This window comes from Andrographis paniculata, unplaced genomic scaffold (genome assembly GCF_009805555.1).
Source record: "Andrographis paniculata isolate CXL003 unplaced genomic scaffold, ASM980555v1 Contig5END, whole genome shotgun sequence".
NCBI classification, from domain to species: domain Eukaryota; kingdom Viridiplantae; phylum Streptophyta; class Magnoliopsida; order Lamiales; family Acanthaceae; genus Andrographis; species Andrographis paniculata.
In genome coordinates, this window is record NW_026137595.1 from 170303 (window position 1) to 190730 (window position 20428).

At 40.4% G+C, this 20428-nt stretch overlaps 5 protein-coding genes across 11 annotated transcripts; 2 read left to right on the forward strand and 3 right to left on the reverse strand.

The window, feature by feature from the left end:
* On the reverse strand, nt 1-2305 carry LOC127258757 (uncharacterized). Of its 2 annotated transcripts, XM_051285727.1 has the most exons (4): nt 2018-2302; nt 938-1729; nt 487-652; nt 1-384 (listed from the first exon to the last, which is right to left on the reverse strand). In XM_051285727.1, the coding sequence occupies exons 2-4, from the start codon at nt 1545-1547 to the stop codon at nt 357-359; spliced, it is 804 nt and encodes a 267-aa protein (XP_051141684.1). In that variant the 5' UTR covers nt 1548-1729; nt 2018-2302; the 3' UTR covers nt 1-356. The 2 variants fall into 2 exon arrangements, with proteins under 2 accessions (XP_051141684.1, XP_051141683.1); XM_051285726.1 differs by having other exon boundaries at nt 1-652; nt 2018-2305.
* Nucleotides 2306-2408: 103 nt separating this feature from the next.
* LOC127258755 (flowering time control protein FCA-like) lies at nt 2409-9307 on the forward strand. 6 transcript variants are annotated; one of them, XR_007840354.1, is made up of 13 exons: nt 2420-2826; nt 2901-2971; nt 3098-3176; nt 3608-3690; nt 3762-3813; nt 3893-3972; nt 4401-4467; nt 4739-4818; nt 4892-4956; nt 7420-7486; nt 8050-8223; nt 8325-8517; nt 9177-9307. XR_007840354.1 is itself a non-coding variant. In XM_051285723.1 (12 exons), exons 1-12 carry the CDS (start codon nt 2562-2564, stop codon nt 8400-8402), a joined length of 1161 nt encoding a protein of 386 aa, XP_051141680.1. In that variant the 5' UTR covers nt 2420-2561; the 3' UTR covers nt 8403-8645. The 6 variants fall into 6 exon arrangements, 3 of the variants coding, with proteins under 3 accessions (XP_051141682.1, XP_051141680.1, XP_051141681.1); XR_007840355.1 differs by lacking the exons at nt 8325-8517; nt 9177-9307 and adding an exon at nt 6374-6618 and having other exon boundaries at nt 2409-2826; nt 8050-8124; XR_007840356.1 differs by lacking the exons at nt 8325-8517; nt 9177-9307 and adding an exon at nt 5162-5216 and having other exon boundaries at nt 2414-2826; nt 8050-8131.
* On the reverse strand, nt 9067-11396 carry LOC127258754 (WRKY transcription factor 23-like). The gene is made up of 3 exons (XM_051285722.1): nt 10123-11396; nt 9858-10013; nt 9067-9718 (listed from the first exon to the last, which is right to left on the reverse strand). The coding sequence occupies exons 1-3, from the start codon at nt 10683-10685 to the stop codon at nt 9229-9231; spliced, it is 1209 nt and encodes a 402-aa protein (XP_051141679.1). The 5' UTR covers nt 10686-11396; the 3' UTR covers nt 9067-9228.
* Nucleotides 11397-12580: 1184 nt separating this feature from the next.
* Nucleotides 12581-16991, forward strand: LOC127258695 (uncharacterized). Its single transcript, XM_051285640.1, has 9 exons — nt 12581-12954; nt 13337-13456; nt 13551-13659; nt 14734-14985; nt 15071-15183; nt 15423-15487; nt 15801-16009; nt 16092-16211; nt 16303-16991. The coding sequence occupies exons 1-9, from the start codon at nt 12850-12852 to the stop codon at nt 16428-16430; spliced, it is 1221 nt and encodes a 406-aa protein (XP_051141597.1). The 5' UTR covers nt 12581-12849; the 3' UTR covers nt 16431-16991.
* Nucleotides 16886-20185, reverse strand: LOC127258694 (stachyose synthase). Its single transcript, XM_051285639.1, has 4 exons — nt 18525-20185; nt 18252-18429; nt 17758-18125; nt 16886-17669 (listed from the first exon to the last, which is right to left on the reverse strand). Exons 1-4 carry the CDS (start codon nt 20007-20009, stop codon nt 17103-17105), a joined length of 2598 nt encoding a protein of 865 aa, XP_051141596.1. The 5' UTR covers nt 20010-20185; the 3' UTR covers nt 16886-17102.
* Between the last annotated feature and the right edge of the window lie 243 nt (nt 20186-20428).

Sequence of the window (20428 nt, forward strand, 5' to 3'; positions counted from 1 at the left end):
AACACACACAAGCATTGCCATTTTATTGTTAGTTATGTGTATGTGTGCCTTTTGGCAATGATAAGAAACGAAAAGTCAAATCCATTTGTATACAAAGAGGAAACCTACTACTGGTAGTATTATATACACACAATTCAATTCTCCTTGTGACATTTGTTTGTTTATTATTTATCACTAAATAAAGAAAGAGTCGTGTCAAGTAGTAGTAGTAGGCGTAGATAAGTCGGGCAGGACAGAGCACAGCAGATATCCCTCACCAATTACACAGTAATTAATTAATGCATCCAGTCCAGTCCGGCTTCGACCACAAAAGCAACCAACTTACACGATGGCCATCGCACTGGTCTGTCTCTGCATCAAAATTTTCTGGCTATTCCTGTCGACCTGCATCCAAATGAATTCACATTGCCCAAATATGGCATGACACGACCACAATAACAGTAAACAAAACCAAATGCAAGTGTTAGAACCAGCCGAGGCACAAACTTGGATGGAGCAGGAGCAGGAGCAGGAGCAGGAGCGGCAGCACCATCGTCATCAGATGAAACAGAATTGTAAAACTGAAGAGGTGACGGCATCCCTGCCAGAGTCTGCGGAGCTGGCTGAGGTGCTGCGCCTGGTGATAAACCTGAACCGGGGCGGGTCGTAATACCTGCATGCACCCCAAACCAAACCAAACCATACCAACAATTCACTGTTGAGAAACAAGAATGCCTGCTACACTACTAACACACAACACAACTTTCAGTGCTTTAAACAAAAAAGCGGCAATGTCTAGGGGTGTAATCTAGATAGATACCATCTCAACCACAAAGTGATATATAATACTCTCAAGGGGAATAATAGCCGATTCATTACAATTATGCATCGTGCATGCATATGTGTGCACATATACAAAACAACTTTACATAATTGGACCCAGGAAGAAATACTGCACCTTGGAAGATGATCACAAGCAGAAAAACAACTGTGATGACCATGGCAAAGATGGTGGCCCCTTGTGCGGATGACAGCGATGTTGATGAAGTAGATGACCCCCTGCCGCTCTGCATCGTCTTCAATGCTTTGGCCCGTTCACTCCTCTCTCGCTTCTTGATCATGGCCATTCTGGACAACTCATCAATCAACCAGAGATCAGCAGCATACAAGGTAGGACCATTAGGGGGCCGGGGTGGTTTGGCAGCAGCAGCTTTCTTAACTTTTCCAGCCTTCCGCCGCTCTTTCTCTTGTCCCTTTTCGATCAACCTCTGCTGTTCTTCAAAATCTCTATCGTGTAGCAACTCCAAGCTAGGTTCAGATGCATTTTCAAATGATTCCCCAGGAAGGTCCTCTGAATTTGCAGCAGCGGTGGTACTTGCCTCACCGTCGCAGCCGGACGACCCATTGTAATTCAAAACTCCACTTGCATGCTTCTCCAATGATCTCTTCCCCCGTTTGTTACCCCTCGATGTTGTTTCTCTATTTCCTTGAGCTTCGTAGCCCTGATCATCGCTCTCAATGTCAACTATGACCTGCTTTTCTTTCGAGCTACTCATTCCATTTTCCATCACATAAACTGTGCAAGTTCTTCTCGATCGGATCCTTCAGTTCCCTCCTCAATCAAAATAAATGCCAACATCAATTTCAGCCCCCCTTAAGAATGCCGCACAATTTAGAGAATCTTACTAAATCCTCAACCACAAGTCTGAATAATAAATCGGAGGAACTGACTTCAATCCCCACAACAATCCTGTCAAGACACTACTTTTTAGCATATTTTCACAACGAAATGCAACCAGGGATCCCAATTTTCGAGATTAACAAATCATTAGAAACAAAAGTATCCGGTAAGTAAATTTATAACATGAAAATTGCTGAAACAATTGTGATCCATGCGATTTAAAAGAAGAAACAACATTCCAAATTCGACTACTTGCTTCCTTCAAGAGAAGCTTTTAAGACAAAAAAGGTGTTCGTTTTCCAGACAAGTCCGACACAAAACGAACGAGGACATAAAAAATAATTGCAATTGCCGTACCAATTCGCAGAAGAGAAAAGATGCCGGAAGGAGGAGTTGTTTTCCCTCGAACGGAAACAAATCAAAACGGGGAAATGACGTGGCGAAGGAGAAGGGCTCTCAAGGCAACAACCAGACAAAGGTTGTCGCCAATTCCGAATATTCCCCCTCGGCTCGGCCCAGAAATTAGTTGTTTATCTCTGCTGCGTGCAGTCTGACCATTGAAATTTCTTCTTGACGATGGAGTGGAATTGGATTGGTGGCAGGCAAAGGCAGAGGCAGGTTGATGTCACGTCGATCACCACTTCCATTACAAGCAAACAACAAACATGCCATTCATTGACTTGCCAAAAATCGAATATATATAAATTCTAACAAATCATCTATATCTACATGGGCAGTCTGGATGGATGGCATGGCATGTTCCCATGCTATCCACCCCGTCCAACAATGGATGTTGGGCTTCTACCATTCTTATCAAAACCAAACAGGCCCAAAATCATTAGAAGGAGAGGAATAGGAAAATAGGGTGGTGACGACTCTGATCCTGCTTATTTAATTTGATATGCCCATCGGCGGGCGGTGGCAGGACTGGCGTAGGACCGATATCACTGTGTGTGCTCGATCGTCTATGGAGAGGGAGAGGGAGAGGGAGAGGCCGAGCCATCACCACAACGACAATAGTCAGGAACCTCACTTCCACGGAGGTCGGCACCACCACAATTTCCACTCAGAGCAGCAGAATGATTCGAATGCTTACCAGATGAATGGCACGTTCAATAATTCGACTCCTCCTCTATCGGGGCAAAAGCGGCCATTTTCTCATCCCAGTAATTTGCTTGCCCTTTTACTTTTTTGGGTCTACAAGTCAAATTCGACTATTTTTTCTCATATTAATTTGCAGATGCAGTTGGTAGCGCAAATTTTGTGAAGCTTTACGTGGCTGGGATACCTAAAACATCTACTGAACAAGATGTGAGTACCTTTATATTCTCTCAGATTGACGTGAAGATCTCGTTCACTGCTCAAAGCAGTTTTGTTTTTCCACAATATACGTTTCTGAATGCATTCACTTAAATAGTATCAACCCTTTGCCTCCAGATAAGGGCTACGTTCGAAGAACATGGTGACGTTCTTGAGGTTGTTCTTCTTAAGGATAAACGAACCGGTTTACAGCAGGGTATGGAACACTGACCCATGAATTTTTTTTTTTTGCTTTATTTTGTATTTATAGTGGAATTTCATTTGCAGTATATTTACAAACATGAAAAAATCCAGTTATGAAAAGAATATTTGAAGAAAACTAGTTTAGGGTACTTTCTTATGCTATTTTTCATGCAGCGACAAAATAATTGTGGTTTGCATGCTTTTCCATGTGTCCTATCTATTACGAAGGTTAATTCACTTCTATCATGATGCAAGCAAACACGGTGTTTTGTGTCTTGATGTGCTTAGTTATGCACATGTTACTGCCTTAAGTTTATTCAATATTGATTTCTCATGTCTGTAATACTGTGCCTGTAAGGATAATTAACATTTTTTTTTTCTTTTTCTTTCTTTTTCAATAAAAAAATATGTTTGTGTAATTTTTTTGGTTCTATGGTTTTTCAGAGTGCTGCTTTGTGAAATATGCAACTTTAGAGCAAGCCGAACGAGCTATTGGGGCATTTCACAGTAACTATATTTTTCCTGGGGTTAGTAATATTTAATATTGACATATATAATTTTTTTTCTAACATATTTGTAATATGTTGATTTTGTTCAGGCAGCAAATCCTTTGAAAGTTAGATATGCAGATCGGGAAAGTGAACGACTTGGTGATATCTGATGACATATGATTCTGAATGGAATTAATATCTTTGCATCTTGCTGATGTGATGATCTAATTTTCTACAGGGATGACTGGTGGTGCACAGATCACCAAGTTGTATGTAGGCTGCTTAAATAGGCAAGCTTTGAAGTGGGACATTGAAGAAGTAATAACTCTTAACTGTTTCTTCTTTGATATTTTTGCTAATCCATACTGTTACGGTCATTTTCTTCTCTGATTTCTATTACCCTGGCCATTATTAACGAGGTTTGATATGGGATATGCCTAAATATTTTGATTTGTTTTTTTGGTCCTTGCATTGTAGAATTATATTTACAGTGCTTATTTAAGCAAATAGGCATGTTACATAACCAAAATGTGATAATGTTTTCTATATATACGTCCCCTTTTCCACTACAAATAAGTCTTATGATGTCTGCGGAGTGTTGATTATGTGGGTGATGTGTTGCATGCATAGCTTGCATATAACAGTTGGTGACTGTCTTTTCTTTGCAATAAATATTCCATGTTCCTTTTGCACTTCATATATGTATCTGCGTCTTTGAAGTTCTGATTGAGTTTTTGGATTACCAGATATTTTCACCCTTTGGTGTTATCGAGGAGATTTTTATTGTCAGAGATGAATTCAAGCAAAACCGTGGTCTGTGTAATTCTCTCACCTTTTTAAGCCAAGTTCATGATTTCTCAGTGCTTTGCTATTGAATTGTCAATGCATCAAACATATTAACAAGTTTGTTTCTCTGGTCTATTCTTTAGGAAACGCTACTTAGATTGACCATAAAGGCATAAACCAGTTGTGTCCTTTCATTTATAGTTTGATCTTTACATTCTAGAGCACATAGCAAAAAACTTGATTGTTGCCTCCTAGATCAATAACTGTATTCTTCATGCTAACTTTCTTGTCTTTCAAGGATGTGCATTTGTTCAATATACTTCTAGAGATATGGCACTGGCAGCTATTCAAGCTTTGCATGGAACATATGTGATGAGAGTAAGCACTTATACTTGGATGCTATTTGTATCTACTCATGTTATAATACTTATGCCTAGAAGGTGTGATTTAGGGATGTGATCAACCTTTAATAGTTCGGTTTGCAGATCCCAAGAAACCAAGGGTAGGCGATTCAAGGTAATGTTTTGATTTGTTTTTTTTTTTTTTTTTTTTTTTTTTTTGTCCTTGTTATTTATCTTTTCCTCATGGTAATAGCTGATTTTGTAAACTTTGTACGATATGTTTTTATGTAATTTTGTGGACACTAAAATTCCTTGGCAGACCATGTGGTTTAGTCTAATAAATAATTCCTAGTTAATACCTAAGTTCTTTCCATGTTTAGGTACCAGTTGAAAGTTTTCAAGGATTCGAGGATGTTCTGTAAGATTACATAAAAGGTTGCACACAAGTACTTTTCCTTTATTAAACAAGAAACATGTACAGGGTCTAAGTTAATCCTTTCCATAATCTGTACTTTTTTATTAGTTAATGCAAGAGAATTTGAGGTTAGATCATGATCCATGAGTATTGGTAGGATCTGAAAGACTTTGAGAAGGCCAACAGTTCTTCTAGTTACATATTATTATTCAAGTTACTGATAAGCATTCTTCATTCCCAATTTGCACTTGTTAGCGTTCAAGGTCAACTTACTCATGGTCTCTGTGAATACCCTGTTTTGAATGGGGTATCTCAATCCCTAGGTAGTATATCTATCTTCCCAAGGATTCAATCTCAAATTCCTTAGCCAATTGTTTGCTTAGAATCTATGGGTATGTTCTTTTGGATTTTTTTTTTTTTTTTTTTTTTTTGGTTGTTGATTTAATAGTGGTTTGCATGTGATATATTGTGGGAAGAAATAATACATTTTTCCCGGGAATTGGGATTGTTGCGTAGTGAAAAAACTGAAACCAAATTCCAAAAGAACACACCCCATCTCTCTTTAGCATTTGACAATCTCACATATCATATCATTTTTATACAACAAGAAGCCATGAGTCCTCTTGAATCTGAGGAAATAATTTGTCATCATCTCTTGGCTTCATTTGGGTCCCATCCAAAGCACCTCATTAGAAAACTTTCCAAATCATATATGTGGGGACTATTTAAGGCCATTCAATATCTTCTTGCTATATCTCACTAGAACCTCCATCTAAACCTTCCATGCATACAAGTATTTTTGACATTAAATTGTTGGACCTCAACCATGGTTTGCTGCCAGTAATAGCAAAATTTGCAATGCTCAGCTGTGCCACTGGTCCAAATGTGTCTTTAGAGCCTACTCCACAGGGTTGAGCACATCTGTAGCTAAAAGCCGTGTCTTGTTTCGTTTAATACATCCATGTGCTTTGTATTTCATAACATACTCCATTTGCATCAATCAGCATACTGCCCTTCTGATTAGTATATCAGTTCACTCCTAAATCTTATTTGTCTTCAATGCTTCCATTTTCTTGTCCTTATCAATTGCATCATATTACGAGCCATGAAGTTCCCCAGTTAAGAAGAATCCTTGAGGCGGCCACATCATAGGTTCTAAACTGATGGTCCATTGTAGGGGATCTTGTACTAGTTGGATGAGCAATTCCCCCTTTGATGATGGTTTGAAAAACTGTGCACATTTCACGGATGGTAGTTCTCCAAAAGATGTGATTGGAGAGATTGGTGGGGGAGTGACCCTTTCACGTAGGTGGGTGGTTTCCTCAACGACATGTTGAGGATATTCCACAGAAAGAATTTCAGGAGCGAAGGTTGGAAAGGGTGCAGCTATGCAGGCTAAAATTGCGAGGACTGGTGACGAAGGTTAGGAAGAAATTCTAAGTAGAGTGCTTTGTATAGCACTGAGACCTTGTTAAGAGTGAAATTTTGGAGGATAATGCTTGTCCCAGATGTTTTTCATATAGATTATGTACAGACTTATGAGTATTCATCCTTTCTTAAAGTTATACTAGACCCTATTTTTACTAATTACTTGGAGCAGATTTCAGGGAATTGATAGCATCTCAATGAAGTTGTGAATCTCACAACAATTATGCAATTACACAAATAGCTCTTCTACATTTTAGAACTTAATAGAGTTTCTCAAGAAGCTTGGTTCTGTTTAATTATGTTCTCGAAACTGTTTTCTGGTGATTTATTAAAATTTTCCACTCTAAAAAGCATTACATCCAAACCTGTTTTTATTTAAACTATTATGTTAAAAATGTATTCTGCTCTAAACATCATATCTAATACTTATTTATGTCACATCAAACACCTATTTTAATTTTAACTTTCTACTATTCCCAAATCAACCTAAAACTCCAAAATACTTAACATAACTAGACAAATCTTTGAAAGAAGTTGATAAAATCTAGACAGTGCAGGTATACATTTCTAGAAGTTTCTGGTCATCCTGCTTTGTCATTGCCTTTGTAATGTCTTTCATAGTCTTTATATTTAGGACTACAACTGCAGCAGCGTTCATGCCTAACTGTATGTAATTCTCTCACCAATGATAACTGTTTGTGATGCACATACCAATTTCTTGACCTATAGAAACATTTTTGCCTCTATTATATGTTGAATTCATTGTCTTGTTGCTTTGGTTTTTATTCTCTTCAGGCCCAGTCAACATGTCAATGACACAACCAATGGGCATATGATGTCCAATGAAGTGCAACAGATGAAGGTAACAATATTTTTGATCTGCTCATACAAAGGTGCATTGTAGACACTTGTAAACTTATTCCTGCAATCTTTTTATCTAAACGCGGATCTTTATATCTATAGTTGAATAGCTTACAGATTATAGGTATTCTATTTGCAACATTCAGTTTGGGTGGTTAAATAATTCTCTCTTGAAACCATAATGTGCCGCCTTAGTAATTTGCACCTGCTAGCTTCTGCTTCCCTCCGAAGTCATCTTGCTTGATTGATGCCTGGCATATTGATCATCAGTATTCAAGCTGTATATTTGATAATTTGTGGTGTATCCTGAAATGAGGATGCAATTACGACAATCAGGATAGCAACACAGAATTACATAATTTAATTATTATTTTAAGTAGCGGATATTACTCAACAAAGTCCATCGGTGGCACTGTATGTCTTCATGCTATGGTATTTGGTCTTGCTAATGCTGTATTATTTGGTATAAATTATGATACAACAAATGCTTGAAGTGCACTTATTAAAGCAATAGACACCTTTCTGAATTATTGTTGCATCTTGACTTGTGCAATCCATTTTCAGTCTTCAGATGCAGAATGCAAGACAGCAGTCATGACAAGTAATGGCTCAGCACCTGCATCTCATACATTAGATTCGATTGATGATATGGAACCCTCCATAGAATGTGAATGGAGCGAGCACGTCTCTCCTGATGGAGACTTGTATTATTATAACTGTGTGACATGTGAAAGCAGGGTAAGAAGTTGGTTTTTTTCGTGATGCAATCTCTGGATATACTTTTCTCTGACCTTGAATCTTAATTTGATCGGTACTTGTGTACCCCTTGATTATAATAGTGGGAGAAGCCCGAAGACTATGAACTTTATGAACAACAACTCGATAATCTGGAAGAACAGCAGCAGGACTTGAGATGAAAAGGTTTGAAAAGCTGAAGTTGCCACCGCATTCAAACAAGAGGCATGTCCCCGCCTCATTAGATTGTGATGGACAATTGTTTCAGTGGGACTGCTATATGTTTCGCTTCTCCTGGTATGTGCAGTAGGATATTTTATGTGTTACATTTGTTTGTTTCAGTTTGGAACAAGATAGCCGTTCGTTTTTTGACAGATTGGATCTCATATATTTCATAACTTGTCGAGGCAGATGGTTTTCCTTTATACTCCCTACTAGTTGGTAGTATACTAGTATCCCTGTGGTTTTAGTTGGGTAGGGGATGTACATGCAAAACCTCATCCAATGGAGGAGATAATGCAAGAAACTTAGGGAGTGTTTGATTTGGATTTCTAATTCAAAATGACCAGTATTCAACCAACACGGCTTTCAGTAAAAAAATATACTATATTTCACTTTACAAAAACTGAAATGAAACCCTTAATACTTTCTGTCCATCTAGTCCTGAGAGACTATTCTCCATTTGACATGAAAGGAAACAACAACTAAACCCCACAAGCAGGTTTTCCCATCGGGCTGTAAGGCAGATGTTCTACATATAAACGTACCCACTCACCTGCCAGCTTATCTGCACGCACATCCATCAATTAAGAGATTACTGAATTACTACTATATTGGAACACATCATGCATCAATGTATTTGTTTTATGTATTGTACCACTGATAATGAAATGAGCTGAGCTACAAAACGTTGATATGATCTCTCTCTATATATATTGCTATGATATGATATACAGTGGACAATTGAGTGGCTATAACGAGGACACAAGGATGAAGTGAAGTAGCTGATTAGTGGTGATTGCCAGCTAGTTCCTCATTCTTAACAAGATTAAGAGTAGATGATGGCACAACATCCTGAAGAAGCCCATAGGCGTTGTTGTCTGTTAGTGTTAGCAGTTGATGCGTGAGGTGGTGGTGGTCTTGTTGCTTTGGTCCTGGTCCTCCTCCTCCTCCTCCTTCAGCAGCTGTGCTAGTGCTAGTGCTAGTGCTAGTGCTTGTGCTCCCGTAAAAGAAACCTTGTGGTTGTGGAAGGTGAGGAGGTGGTGCCATTTGTTGATTAGTTATAGTATTATTATTTATGGCTGCTGCTGAGAAACCTATAAGACTCAGACCGGAGGAGCGTTGATGGTGATGGTGATGCATGATTGAGGGTGAGGGGGAGGGAGCTGGATGAGTGTGGTGGCCTTCGTATGTCGTGACCACAATGCTCGGATCATTCCAGCATCTCTCCACTCTTTTCTTCACATTACATGAGGCGCTTGTGCACCTGTAATAGCTCCTGCATTATCACCAGAACAGAGTAGAGTGTGATCAGTACAGTTACAGTTACAGTACCCCTCTTATAATAAGTAGTAATATCAATCAATATTCAAGAGTAATACGTACATATAGAAGATGATGATGATGTATACATATACCTAGGGAAAGCACTGTTCTTGACGGCTTTTTGGCCGTACTTTCTCCACCTGTATCCATCTTCCAAGTGATCCACCTCGCTCTTTGTCATGAAAGCAAATCTTGGCTCTCTCTTCCTCTTCCGCGTCGTCTTCTCACTCTCACTCTTCTTCTTCAACCTATTGATTCATAATTAATTAATTTACTGACAGACTCACTAACTATATAGTACAATACATACAATTAACTAATTAATTAAGAATGAGAGAGAAATTAGAAATTACATACGGTTTCGCTGTCGTCGTCTTCTTGGTTGTTTCCTGATCTTGGTCATCTTCAACCCCGGCCGGTTCTTCTCCAATATCCAGTGCCGCGGGTGGTTGTAGTTCATCATTGGATTCGGAGGAAATGGTGGACGAATTGGGTGTCGAGGGCGTTTTCAACAGGTAGTCCTCCTCCTCCTGCTGCTGCTGCTTAGTAATGGTACTAGTGTTAGGCAGGTGATTAGAGGATGGAGGCTGTTCCTGATCTTCCACAGCGAAAGGGAAAGAGGGAGCTGGTGTCGAATACCCAAAGTCGAGCTGCATGTTGAGCAGCTCCATAAACCCTAGTGAGGAGGAAGAGGTGCTGCCAACTACCAAATCGGAATAATACTCTCTCATCAACATGCTGCTGCTGCTATTCGCATCGTTGGTGATGGAGGAGCAATTATTGTAAAGATCCAAATTAAAGGAGGAGGAGGAGTTGGAGGGGCAATAAGCAGTAGAGGAATTCGAAGAAGAGGAGGAGGAGAAGAGTGGAGGAGGAAGTGGATTGTCCATGGTGGCGGAATAATCTTTGAATATCATCATAGTTAATCAATTCAATCTCCTCTCATGCACAGGCAGGCAGGCAGACAGACAGAGAGAGAGAGAGAGACAGGAGTCAGCGTAGCGTAGGAAAGAAGGAAGGGAAGGGGAGGGAAGGGAAGGGGTTTATTAGTGTGAGGGAGGGAGGCAAGGATTAGATGATGGAGGAGAAGGAAGAAGATGATTGATTCATACGAGTAAGTGAGTAGTAAAAAAAATAAAATTAAATACTAGTGTAGTATAGTGTAGGCTAGCTGTATAGAGGGGACACAAAGCAGGCGGGGTAGCAGCTAAGCTAATAGAGTCCTATTACTCCCCTAGAAGAGGTGGGAAGCATAGCATAGCATTGCATTTATGAGGGGGTAGGGTGGTGTAGTGTAGTGTAGATTCACATCAAAGGTGGTTCGTTTTGACCGGTAAACCGGTTAGCGTGTGAACGCGATCCACCCTCTTTTTACTCTCTCTCTCTCTCTCTCTTCTGACAGTCAGAAGAGAGAGAGAGAGAGAGCGGGGGAGGTGATTACGCCGCTTTTCTTGCCTGCTACATTCGCCTTTTAATTTAAATTTTGTCCGCATGCATCAATAATATCGTCATCATCACCAGCACCATCATAGTAATAGTAATAGTAATAGTAATAGTAATAGATAGATAGACAGATACAGTCTAGTGTAGTGTAGTCAACTATTTCCATTCATACACACACACACACACAAGCGCATAATATATCTATATTTACTACCAGGTTGCGCTCACATAGAGAAAGAGATGCATACATACTGGGAGAGATCCAGTCGGCCGTTGGTTGGTTGTTTCTATGCATGTGAATGGTGGTGTCGGCAGTGAATTCAATAAATAAAAATGAAGGAGAGGAGGAGGGCGATGGAGTGGAGGTGGTACCACGTGTTTTGTTTTCCCAATCAAATCAAATATTATTATATTATTGATTTGACAAACACGCTTGCTTCTTGTATACGCTCCCCCAGGGCAGGGCAGGGCAGGCCCCACCATAATTCATCTATCAATCAATTACGTATCATCCATCGCCATCGGCTCTAGTTTTTGGCCTCCAGCTTCTCGTCTATACTGGTTACATTTTACTAGTAAAATAATTAGATGAGATGAGATGGATAGACGTTAGTAATGAAAGTTGACCAAGTCAAACTAAATATGTATTGATATACGCATAAATAGATTGACATATAATACTATAATTTACAAAACTATACATCTATGCTTACCATTTCTATTTTGTAATAGGGAGGAGATTAAAATTCAAAAATAACTTGTATTGTATAAAATGGGTACAGACAAGGTAATAATTTCAAATCAACTCCATTAAACAACAAATTAGATGATGAGAAAATAGTACTATATCTTAATTCAACTATACAATTTCAATTAGACAGATAAAATGAAATCTATAGAGTGATATACATGGATCACTTTAGTGTTCATCACAAAATTAAAAAATATACTTATTAACATCTTTTTTGCTTTTATTTAATATTTTAATAATATATATCATCTTAATTAAAATAAATTAATATTCCATTGCAATGATTTTAAACATGTACGAAAATCATTTTATACTTGTAACATTTAGCGTAATATTCATTAAATTAAATACATAACTAAAAAATTCCTAAATTATCAACTAGAAAAACAAAACAAAAAGTAATAATCATACTCACACTAAAACTATTTATTTTATTAAGAAAGATGGACCTACAATTTTTTTTTTTTTTTTTTTTTTTATAGGGTGTGTTAGTTTGGGGTTTTGGAATTTGAATTTGGACGAATAGTAAAATTTTTAAATTTGAATAATTGAATGATATGATATAAATAAATGTGATGTAATATTTGAAAGGTAAAATTAATTTTTAAATTATATGAATATTATTGGATTTTTGAAAATCCAATGCCCAAAACAAACCCAACCTGAATGTATACCGGCGGTAACGAGATACGATGGATGCTCCGGTTCGTCTGTAGGTGTGAGTTCCCGCCAAAGGTTTGGTGTACAGTACAGGTGTAAGTCCAATTTCGAATCTAAACTAAAAGAAACGTAACCAAGGTGCTCGTTCGTGAAATACATTGCTGTCCTGAAAAACCATTGACGGGACTGAGAGTCATCGACACGGACGAGGAAGAGGGAGAAGAGGAGGAATGGAGTTTACGCTGAATGGGAATTCCCTCAAGACTTTTGCACGCTCCATCACCTGCCTCGCCCGCATTGGTAACGAGCTGGTTTTTCAGGCGTCTCCTGCTCAGGTAGCGATAGTTTCTGTTGTTAAACTAATTCCATTTTATATCCAACCTTCTTGTGATAGATCCTCTATGTAAATTTCTTTTCTTTTTTCTTTTTGTGATTATCTTAGTTGGATTGTTCAAATTTGAATTTAACTCTTTTAATTGCATAGTTACTAAAGTTAGGGTTTTACTGATGCTAATTAATAATAACGACCTGAACTGTATAGAACGGCCTATTGCATGATTTCTGAAGAGATTCTGATTTATGAGACGTGCAATTCCTGTTCGGATTGTTCTACACATTTTTTACACACACACACACACAAAAGGGAATTTGAAGTTAGGAGTTTATTTATTTATTTCAAATATTTTGATCATGCTTGTTTCTTTTTCTTGGGTGCAGCTTTGCCTCCATACTCTTAATTCATCAAAGTCAGCCTACCAATCCACAACCTTCAAGCCGGAATTCTTTGATGTATATTCGGTATCCGGTTCCCGGGTTCAGTGCAGTGTACTTTTGAAGGTGTGCTATTTTCAGCAGTGATCAGTAGTTATCTTTGGCATGCTTAATTTGGTAGTTAGTGAATTTAAACCCGATGTTCGCGTTATTTATGCAGGACATGTGTGCTGTGCTGAGAACCTCAGTCACTCGCATAGATAATTTAAGTTTCCTGTTTGCTAATTCCGATGCATCGAAGGTGCAATGGACATTGGATTGTCTTAATGGTATGAAACCTTTGGTGCTTAATTGTCTGTGAGGCCACAGGGAACGTCCCTTATGAGATCTTTATATTTATGCTTATTGATGGAAGTGTGCATTGATAGATAGCTTATAGAATTTCAAAAGACTCTGAATGATTCCTTGGCATACCGCCACAATAGCACTTTGAGATAGAGACGACCAGAACTAATGTGTGTTAAATAATATATCGAATGGTAATGCAAATATCTACCTAGAAAATTTTTAAGTTCCTCCCTGTGTAGGCATGATAAGTTGTTCTATGGCACCACAAATACAATACTTTTTAAATTTCGAAGCTATCATAAAAACTGTGATATCTAGTAATGTGGCTATTCTGTTGGTGTGAATAATGCCAATATGCTTGCCTGAGTTTCTCCTTTTGTCCTTTTCAATCGGAGAGTGTAACTTCTTGATAGGTGTTCATTCTCACCGTTCTTGTATAACAGTTAATAGATAGTGATATCACATTTTTATAGCATTGATTTTACTTTTAGTGTATGTTGTGGCTGCAAAAATAAGTTTGTCTTTCTTGAAAATGTGTTGCTTGTTGAATATATATTGTAGATTGTGGAATTATGCATGAGAGACATTATGCTCGCCTCTGATTGTGCATAAAACTTTAAGCCCATAATGTTTTTGCAACTATAATTAAGAATTTCTAAGCAAATTTTTAAAACGTGGACAAGACTTATTCCATCAATTTAGACGTGCTCACAGATTATGGGAGTTAAGACATGTCCAACATATCTTTAGTTTTCTAGAAATAATAAATAGATATATGTTTGAAGAGATTAGTCATACATTTTTGAACAAATTTCTAGAGATGTTGAATCTTGTGATATTAATAGTTCTCTCCAATTGTAACCAAATTTTAATTTGCATCGGATAAGCCAGTCTAAACATCTGAAGCTCTTTTCATTCATCTAGAGACGACATCCTTGTCCACCTGTTTTGGGATTTAGTTATGTACGTATGTAACATGAATGTAAATACTGGAAAGTGTTCAAAATGAAGCCTGTACATGCCTCGTAATGCCAATTTAACTCTATTTTTTCCAGGTCTGAGAAAAACATATTGGATTACTTGCATCGCTGAACATAATATACATCATCTATCACTCGATCGGCAGAAACTTCCCAGCAATTTTGTTGTTAGACCTCAAACTCTCAACAAATTACTTGGGAATTTTCAGTCAACCCTTCAAGAGATTACGGTCATTGCAACCCAACCATCTGCCCTGCCACCAGATGCTGCTGATCAGATCGGGGGAAAAGCGGTTGAATTCAGAAGCTATATAGATCCGACCAAAGGTTCATTGCACTATGAAGATGTGTGATCATTGTTTTCAATTTGCTTGGTTCATAGCTATGGTAATTATTATTTTTTTCTTTTCAGAGAATGATGCATCACTACAAACTCAGCTATGGATAGATCCTGCTGAAGAGTTTGTGCAATATACTCACACTGGTGATCCCATAGACGTAACCTTTGGAGTAAAGGAGCTGAAGGTGATGCTACTATCTGCTGACATCTGTTGTTCTTATTTGAGATTACCTTAGTGAGCTAACTACTTCATCTTATGAACTCCTATACATAGGTCACATGAGGTCCGGTAGTTTCTTTTATATATCTCCTCATTCATTACAATGCTGCATGCCTTCTTTTATTCTGATGTTTCAATAGAAATGCATTGTCTTTGCACTTTTTATCCGACTTCATCTTTCTCTTTTTCCTTCTCATGTTGCAGGCATTTCTTTCATTCTGCGAGGGATGTGAGGTCGATATAGGTTTATACTTTGATAAAGCCGGAGAGTAAGTTTCATCGTCTTACGGATTTTAATTGACACACTTTATCTTTTGTGGGTTAACATTATTGTAGCTATATCTTGCATCGATTCCTTTATGATCCAATTTGCCATTTTTGTTTTTGGAAATACAAAAAGTATAATAGAGTTGTTGAATTTTTTCTTTTTTTTTTTTAACAAAAAACGGAGTTGGCTATGCAATGTACTGTTGCATGTGTATTTTATACAGCACTTCAATTTGGACAGAACAGCATTGAGTGCTATGGTTATATCATCGATAATGTTCTTGTTAAGCATGTTTTCACAATTGGAGAACACAGGCCTATCCTAATGGCGCCGAAGTTTGGGTCAGATGATGTCTCCTTCTCAAACTTTGATGCTACCCTTGTGCTCGCCACCATGCTTGCATCGCAACTCAGTGGCCAACCTTCTGGTGTAGCTGCTGAAGGGGCTCTGCCACAGCGGAGGGCTAAAGGAAACACATCGGAGCATCCCTCCGATCACACTAGAATTTGGTCTGATCTCCCAGGTAATGCGTGCTGCACATCACAAACTGTTATGCAGCTGCATGTATGCTTCAGCGATTGACAAGTCTATGTGGTTGCTTGCAGAAAGCGCAGCAAGAGATGGCAGCAGTACCGAGCAGAGGGCAACAGCAGAGAGGTTCGATGCAACGGACATTTCTGCAGATAACAACAACGCAGGCTGCCGCCATGAGTATCCTATTCAAGGTTGCTTGCTATAAATAATATAGTCACCTTTATATTCATCGTGATTTGATATCTTCCCTCTGGTTTTGATCAATTGCATTTGTGGATCCAGATGCCACCTGCCAGGGCCCGTCGCAAAGGCATCCCAGCAATTGGGTGAGCGTGGAGGATGAGAATGACAACGAGGAGGATGACGATGAAGATGATACAGAGATGTGTGTGCAGTCAACTCCTCCATAAATATATAGGACTTATTATACTCTCCTAATTTGCAAGTGAAGTGGTGCTGTAAACAGACAGGCACACTGCTGGCAGCCAATGCTATTGCCATTGCATTCCATCAACTGCTGATATCTATCGTATACTTCATCCCACTCACTTCAATATATTATTACTGCATAGTAGATAAAAGAATAATATCATTGATCTTCTTGGTGAATGTAAATATGTGAAAAGTTTTGACAAATTTGCTGTTTCCAAGACTACTAAATCTGCTACGCAATAGATAAGATCAGACAGTCCTGTACTGTGCAGTTGGGCAATAGGCCATTCATTTTGCAGAATTACAATATTATTAGATAGGTATGTTTATTCAGTTCATATTTCGACAGTCTGTCAATCCGTGTATAGTAGTAATTTATTTATTTTATTAGTGGGTGGGTTGTCAATTGAAATCAAGAAGCAATATACAGAGATGGAAAAAGCCAAGCCAAGCAGCTGTATTTTTCATTTGAAGTGAAGGGAAACATTCATACATAGATAGATAGATAGTTCCATGGCTTAACCTTGGGCCATTTCATACAGACACAGACAGACAGACAGGCAGGCAGGCATGGAGGACTTTATTTAGTAGTGTAGTTATGCTTAAAAACCAACACGTGCAAAATGAAGGCTGAAAATTCACTCACTCACTCAGAAAACGAAAGTCACGTTGGATATTCCACCACAGTTTTCATACCATGGAATGTCGACGCTCAGCTTCCCGCTGGTTGCCCACTCGAACCCCACCCCACCTCCATTCACGTACGCCGTCTTCGGCGAACCACTCGAATATGCCAGGAACCTCCCCTCGCCCTTCACTTCAATCTTCGCCACGCCCTCATCGTACACCGCCCCCTGAATGGTCCCTCCACAGTTGAACAGGTTGGTCAGCCCAATCGGTGCAAACTTCACACTCCCCTGCCCCAGCCTCTGGATTGGCACGAAGCTGAAGATCTCGAATGTCGACGACTTTAGGGTGAATGAGATGGGCCCTGAATCGTGCTTCGCCAACAACAGTTTCTCCGCCTCCGTGAGGTACACAGCGTATTCCTCAGCACTTCCCATTCCGGCTGCCTCATTCTTCTGATCCCATTCGATGTCGTTTACATGAACTGAACCGGAGAGTGGCTTGTAGCACTGGGAGTAACCTTTGATCCTCTGTTCCTTGGGGTCCCATCCGGCGCCCTGGCAGTTGAAGGCCCCAACAACGCCGCCATACTGTCGAATTAACAAGCAAACCAATTGAATTTGTTTGTTTGGGATGATAGATAGAGGAGTGAGTAAATTGTTGTTTGTACTGTCTGACCTTGTTGAAGTTCCATATCTTGAGAATGGTCTTGCTGTCAAAGAGGGGGTTTTTGAAGAGGCAGTCTCTTGTCGGGAGAGCAAAATGGATGCATTTGGGGATGGTGCCATCAGGGAACACCAGCTTCCTCAGAAGATCAAAGTCATGGCCAGTCAAAGAATCACTCACATAAACGGGACCGCCGCAGATGGCCCTGGAGCCGGCATGGAATTTTGCGCACAGATGGTCGGACTGGAACATGTCCCAATCGGGCTGGATGATTTGCCCCATCCACATGCTGTTGTAGGCGCAGTGGATCATGTGTACCCCTTGCAGCCAGTACACTCCCATCGGGTCACCATTAGGGTCTTGGAACCAGAAGTCGTCCCCTGTGTATATTGCATGCAACACCACACTTATATTAACCTACTTACCTACTTAGAAGCCAACAAGAACATACATTTAATTTGCTGGATTGGATCATGATATCAGCAAGTATCTTGCAAATTTCTTACCGACTCTTCCCATGGATATCTGCTCAGTTCCAAGCAGGAAGAAGTCATTGCATTGCTGCATACTGGAGATGAGCCCTGTCCCCTTGAAGTTCTTGGACAGGGATTTCGACAGCCCCTTGTAATAAGCCTTGGCAAGCTCGACCCTGCCCTCGTACTCTTCGCAGACATATTCAAGCATCTGTTTTTGGATCAGTTCAATACAATATGTCAACCAACCAACCAACCAGTGGAGCAAAGAAAGTGAAGTTAATATATATCATCAAGCACACTTACATGGATAACATCCACTTTGACTCCTGTAATTCCGGATTTGGCAAGGTAAGAGTGCATGGAATCATACAGATCAGCAGCTTGGTCTGGATGAACCAGCCCCACCGACCCCTCGATAATTTTGACGACTGCAAGATCAGTCATGGTTCCATCAAGCCCCGGAGACAATTTACATGGAATAATCTCCGACTTGAGGTGGGTTGCCCCTGGCCTAACCCCACCCCAGGCTCCAGCCAAGGCGTGCCAAACGTATATATCATCCAGCCCCTTGAATCTCTCCCTCAGATCACTGGTGAATGCTTTCATTCCAGAGCTGTCAGACTTGCAAGAGCAGTTTGAGCAGCCTTTGTTCGATCCACCCTTCTCTTCTTCCCCTCCACCGCCGAACATTTCGTCCAATTCGTTCTGCAGCTTTGCTATCTGAACCTCGTACTGAGACAGATCTGCGACCCCAGATTCAGCCGCCTTGTCACGGGCTTTCTCCGCAACTTCGATCTCAATCGCCTTGGATATTAACAGCTTTGGCTTCTTGGGGTCGAATTTGGGGCGATTCGGCCCCAGCATTGATCCGGCCTTGTACTTTCTGAACTTCTCGCATTCATCAAGTCTGTGAAGTCTGGCAGTCATCTGAGTCCCCCCGAGCACAAGATTCTTGGCATCCTCATGGGGGTCCTGTTCGTCCATATTGATGCTCTGCCACCCATCGTCAATGATGAGAAACCTCGGGGAGAAGCCACCATCTGCAAATTCCTGCACTCCATGCCAGATTCCGGCAGGCTCCACGGTCAGGTAGAATGCATCCCAGGTGCACCATCCGAACTTGTTCACCAGTGGCGGCGCAGTTTTTTCTTCAATGAGCTTGAAGGTGTTGAGGTGCACTCTGATGGCAGTGTAAGCCTCTTTCATCAGAGTGTAAGGATTGTCGGACATGTGAATATACGCAATTGCATCGAAAGAGGATGTTTTGGCGCGAGTGGAACCACTTTCGGCGCAGATGAGCATGTGGCCGTCGAGTCCAGGATGAAGGGCTGACCTGAATTTTCCTTCGACGATGGGGATGACGACGGCGTAGGACTTGATCTCGGGGACATCGAGCATTACCCACTGCGTCTCCATTTGAACGTCGGAGCCGGAGTTCCCAACCCACTGGGTGGACCACCAGGTTTTGAACCTGAAGATGCTGACGAAATCCCTGCCGGTGAATTTGCCGAGGGAATTGGTGAGCCTGTCGGAGGGCCCATCCTGGGCGAATCCGAGGAATCCGCCCTTGGAAGACAGGGACTGGGCGCGGTGGAAGAGGGGGGGTGGGGCGTCGGAGGAGGGGCAGACGGAGCAGTAGGGTTTGAAAGTGACATTGGGGGGAACTTCGGATAGCAGGGGAACGTTTTTGAGGGAGAGCTTCCCGCCATGGAGTTGAAAAAGGTTGTCGGTTTTGGCGGGTTTGAGGACGCTGAAGATTGAATTGATTGGATCATTTGGGGGCGCCATGTCAGAAAAGTGAGTGAACGAAGAATAAAGGAAATTGAGGTCTGTGGAAGTTGGGTAGGAGAAACAAGAAATGTGAAGAGCAAGCAAGCAGAAGAGAGCTAGCTAGGAAAGGAAACAAGGAGGAAGTGTGGAACAGAAGGAAGATGGAGATGGAGGAGAAATGCGGGGAGGGAGACGACACATATATAGACTGGGAAAGCGAAGTAATAATGGAAATAGGGAGAAAAGTGGTGGGGAATCTAATCAAGAATTGATTGGCATATACATTTGGCAAAAGAAGAAAGAATCAGGATAGGGTATGTATGGTATGGTATGGTAGGGAAGGGTAGAGTTGGGCGGCGGCAGCAGTGGTGGTGGTGGACGATCAACGGCGAACTAAGCCTGAGAAGGAAGCAAGAAAAGAAGGACTTGGGTTAAGC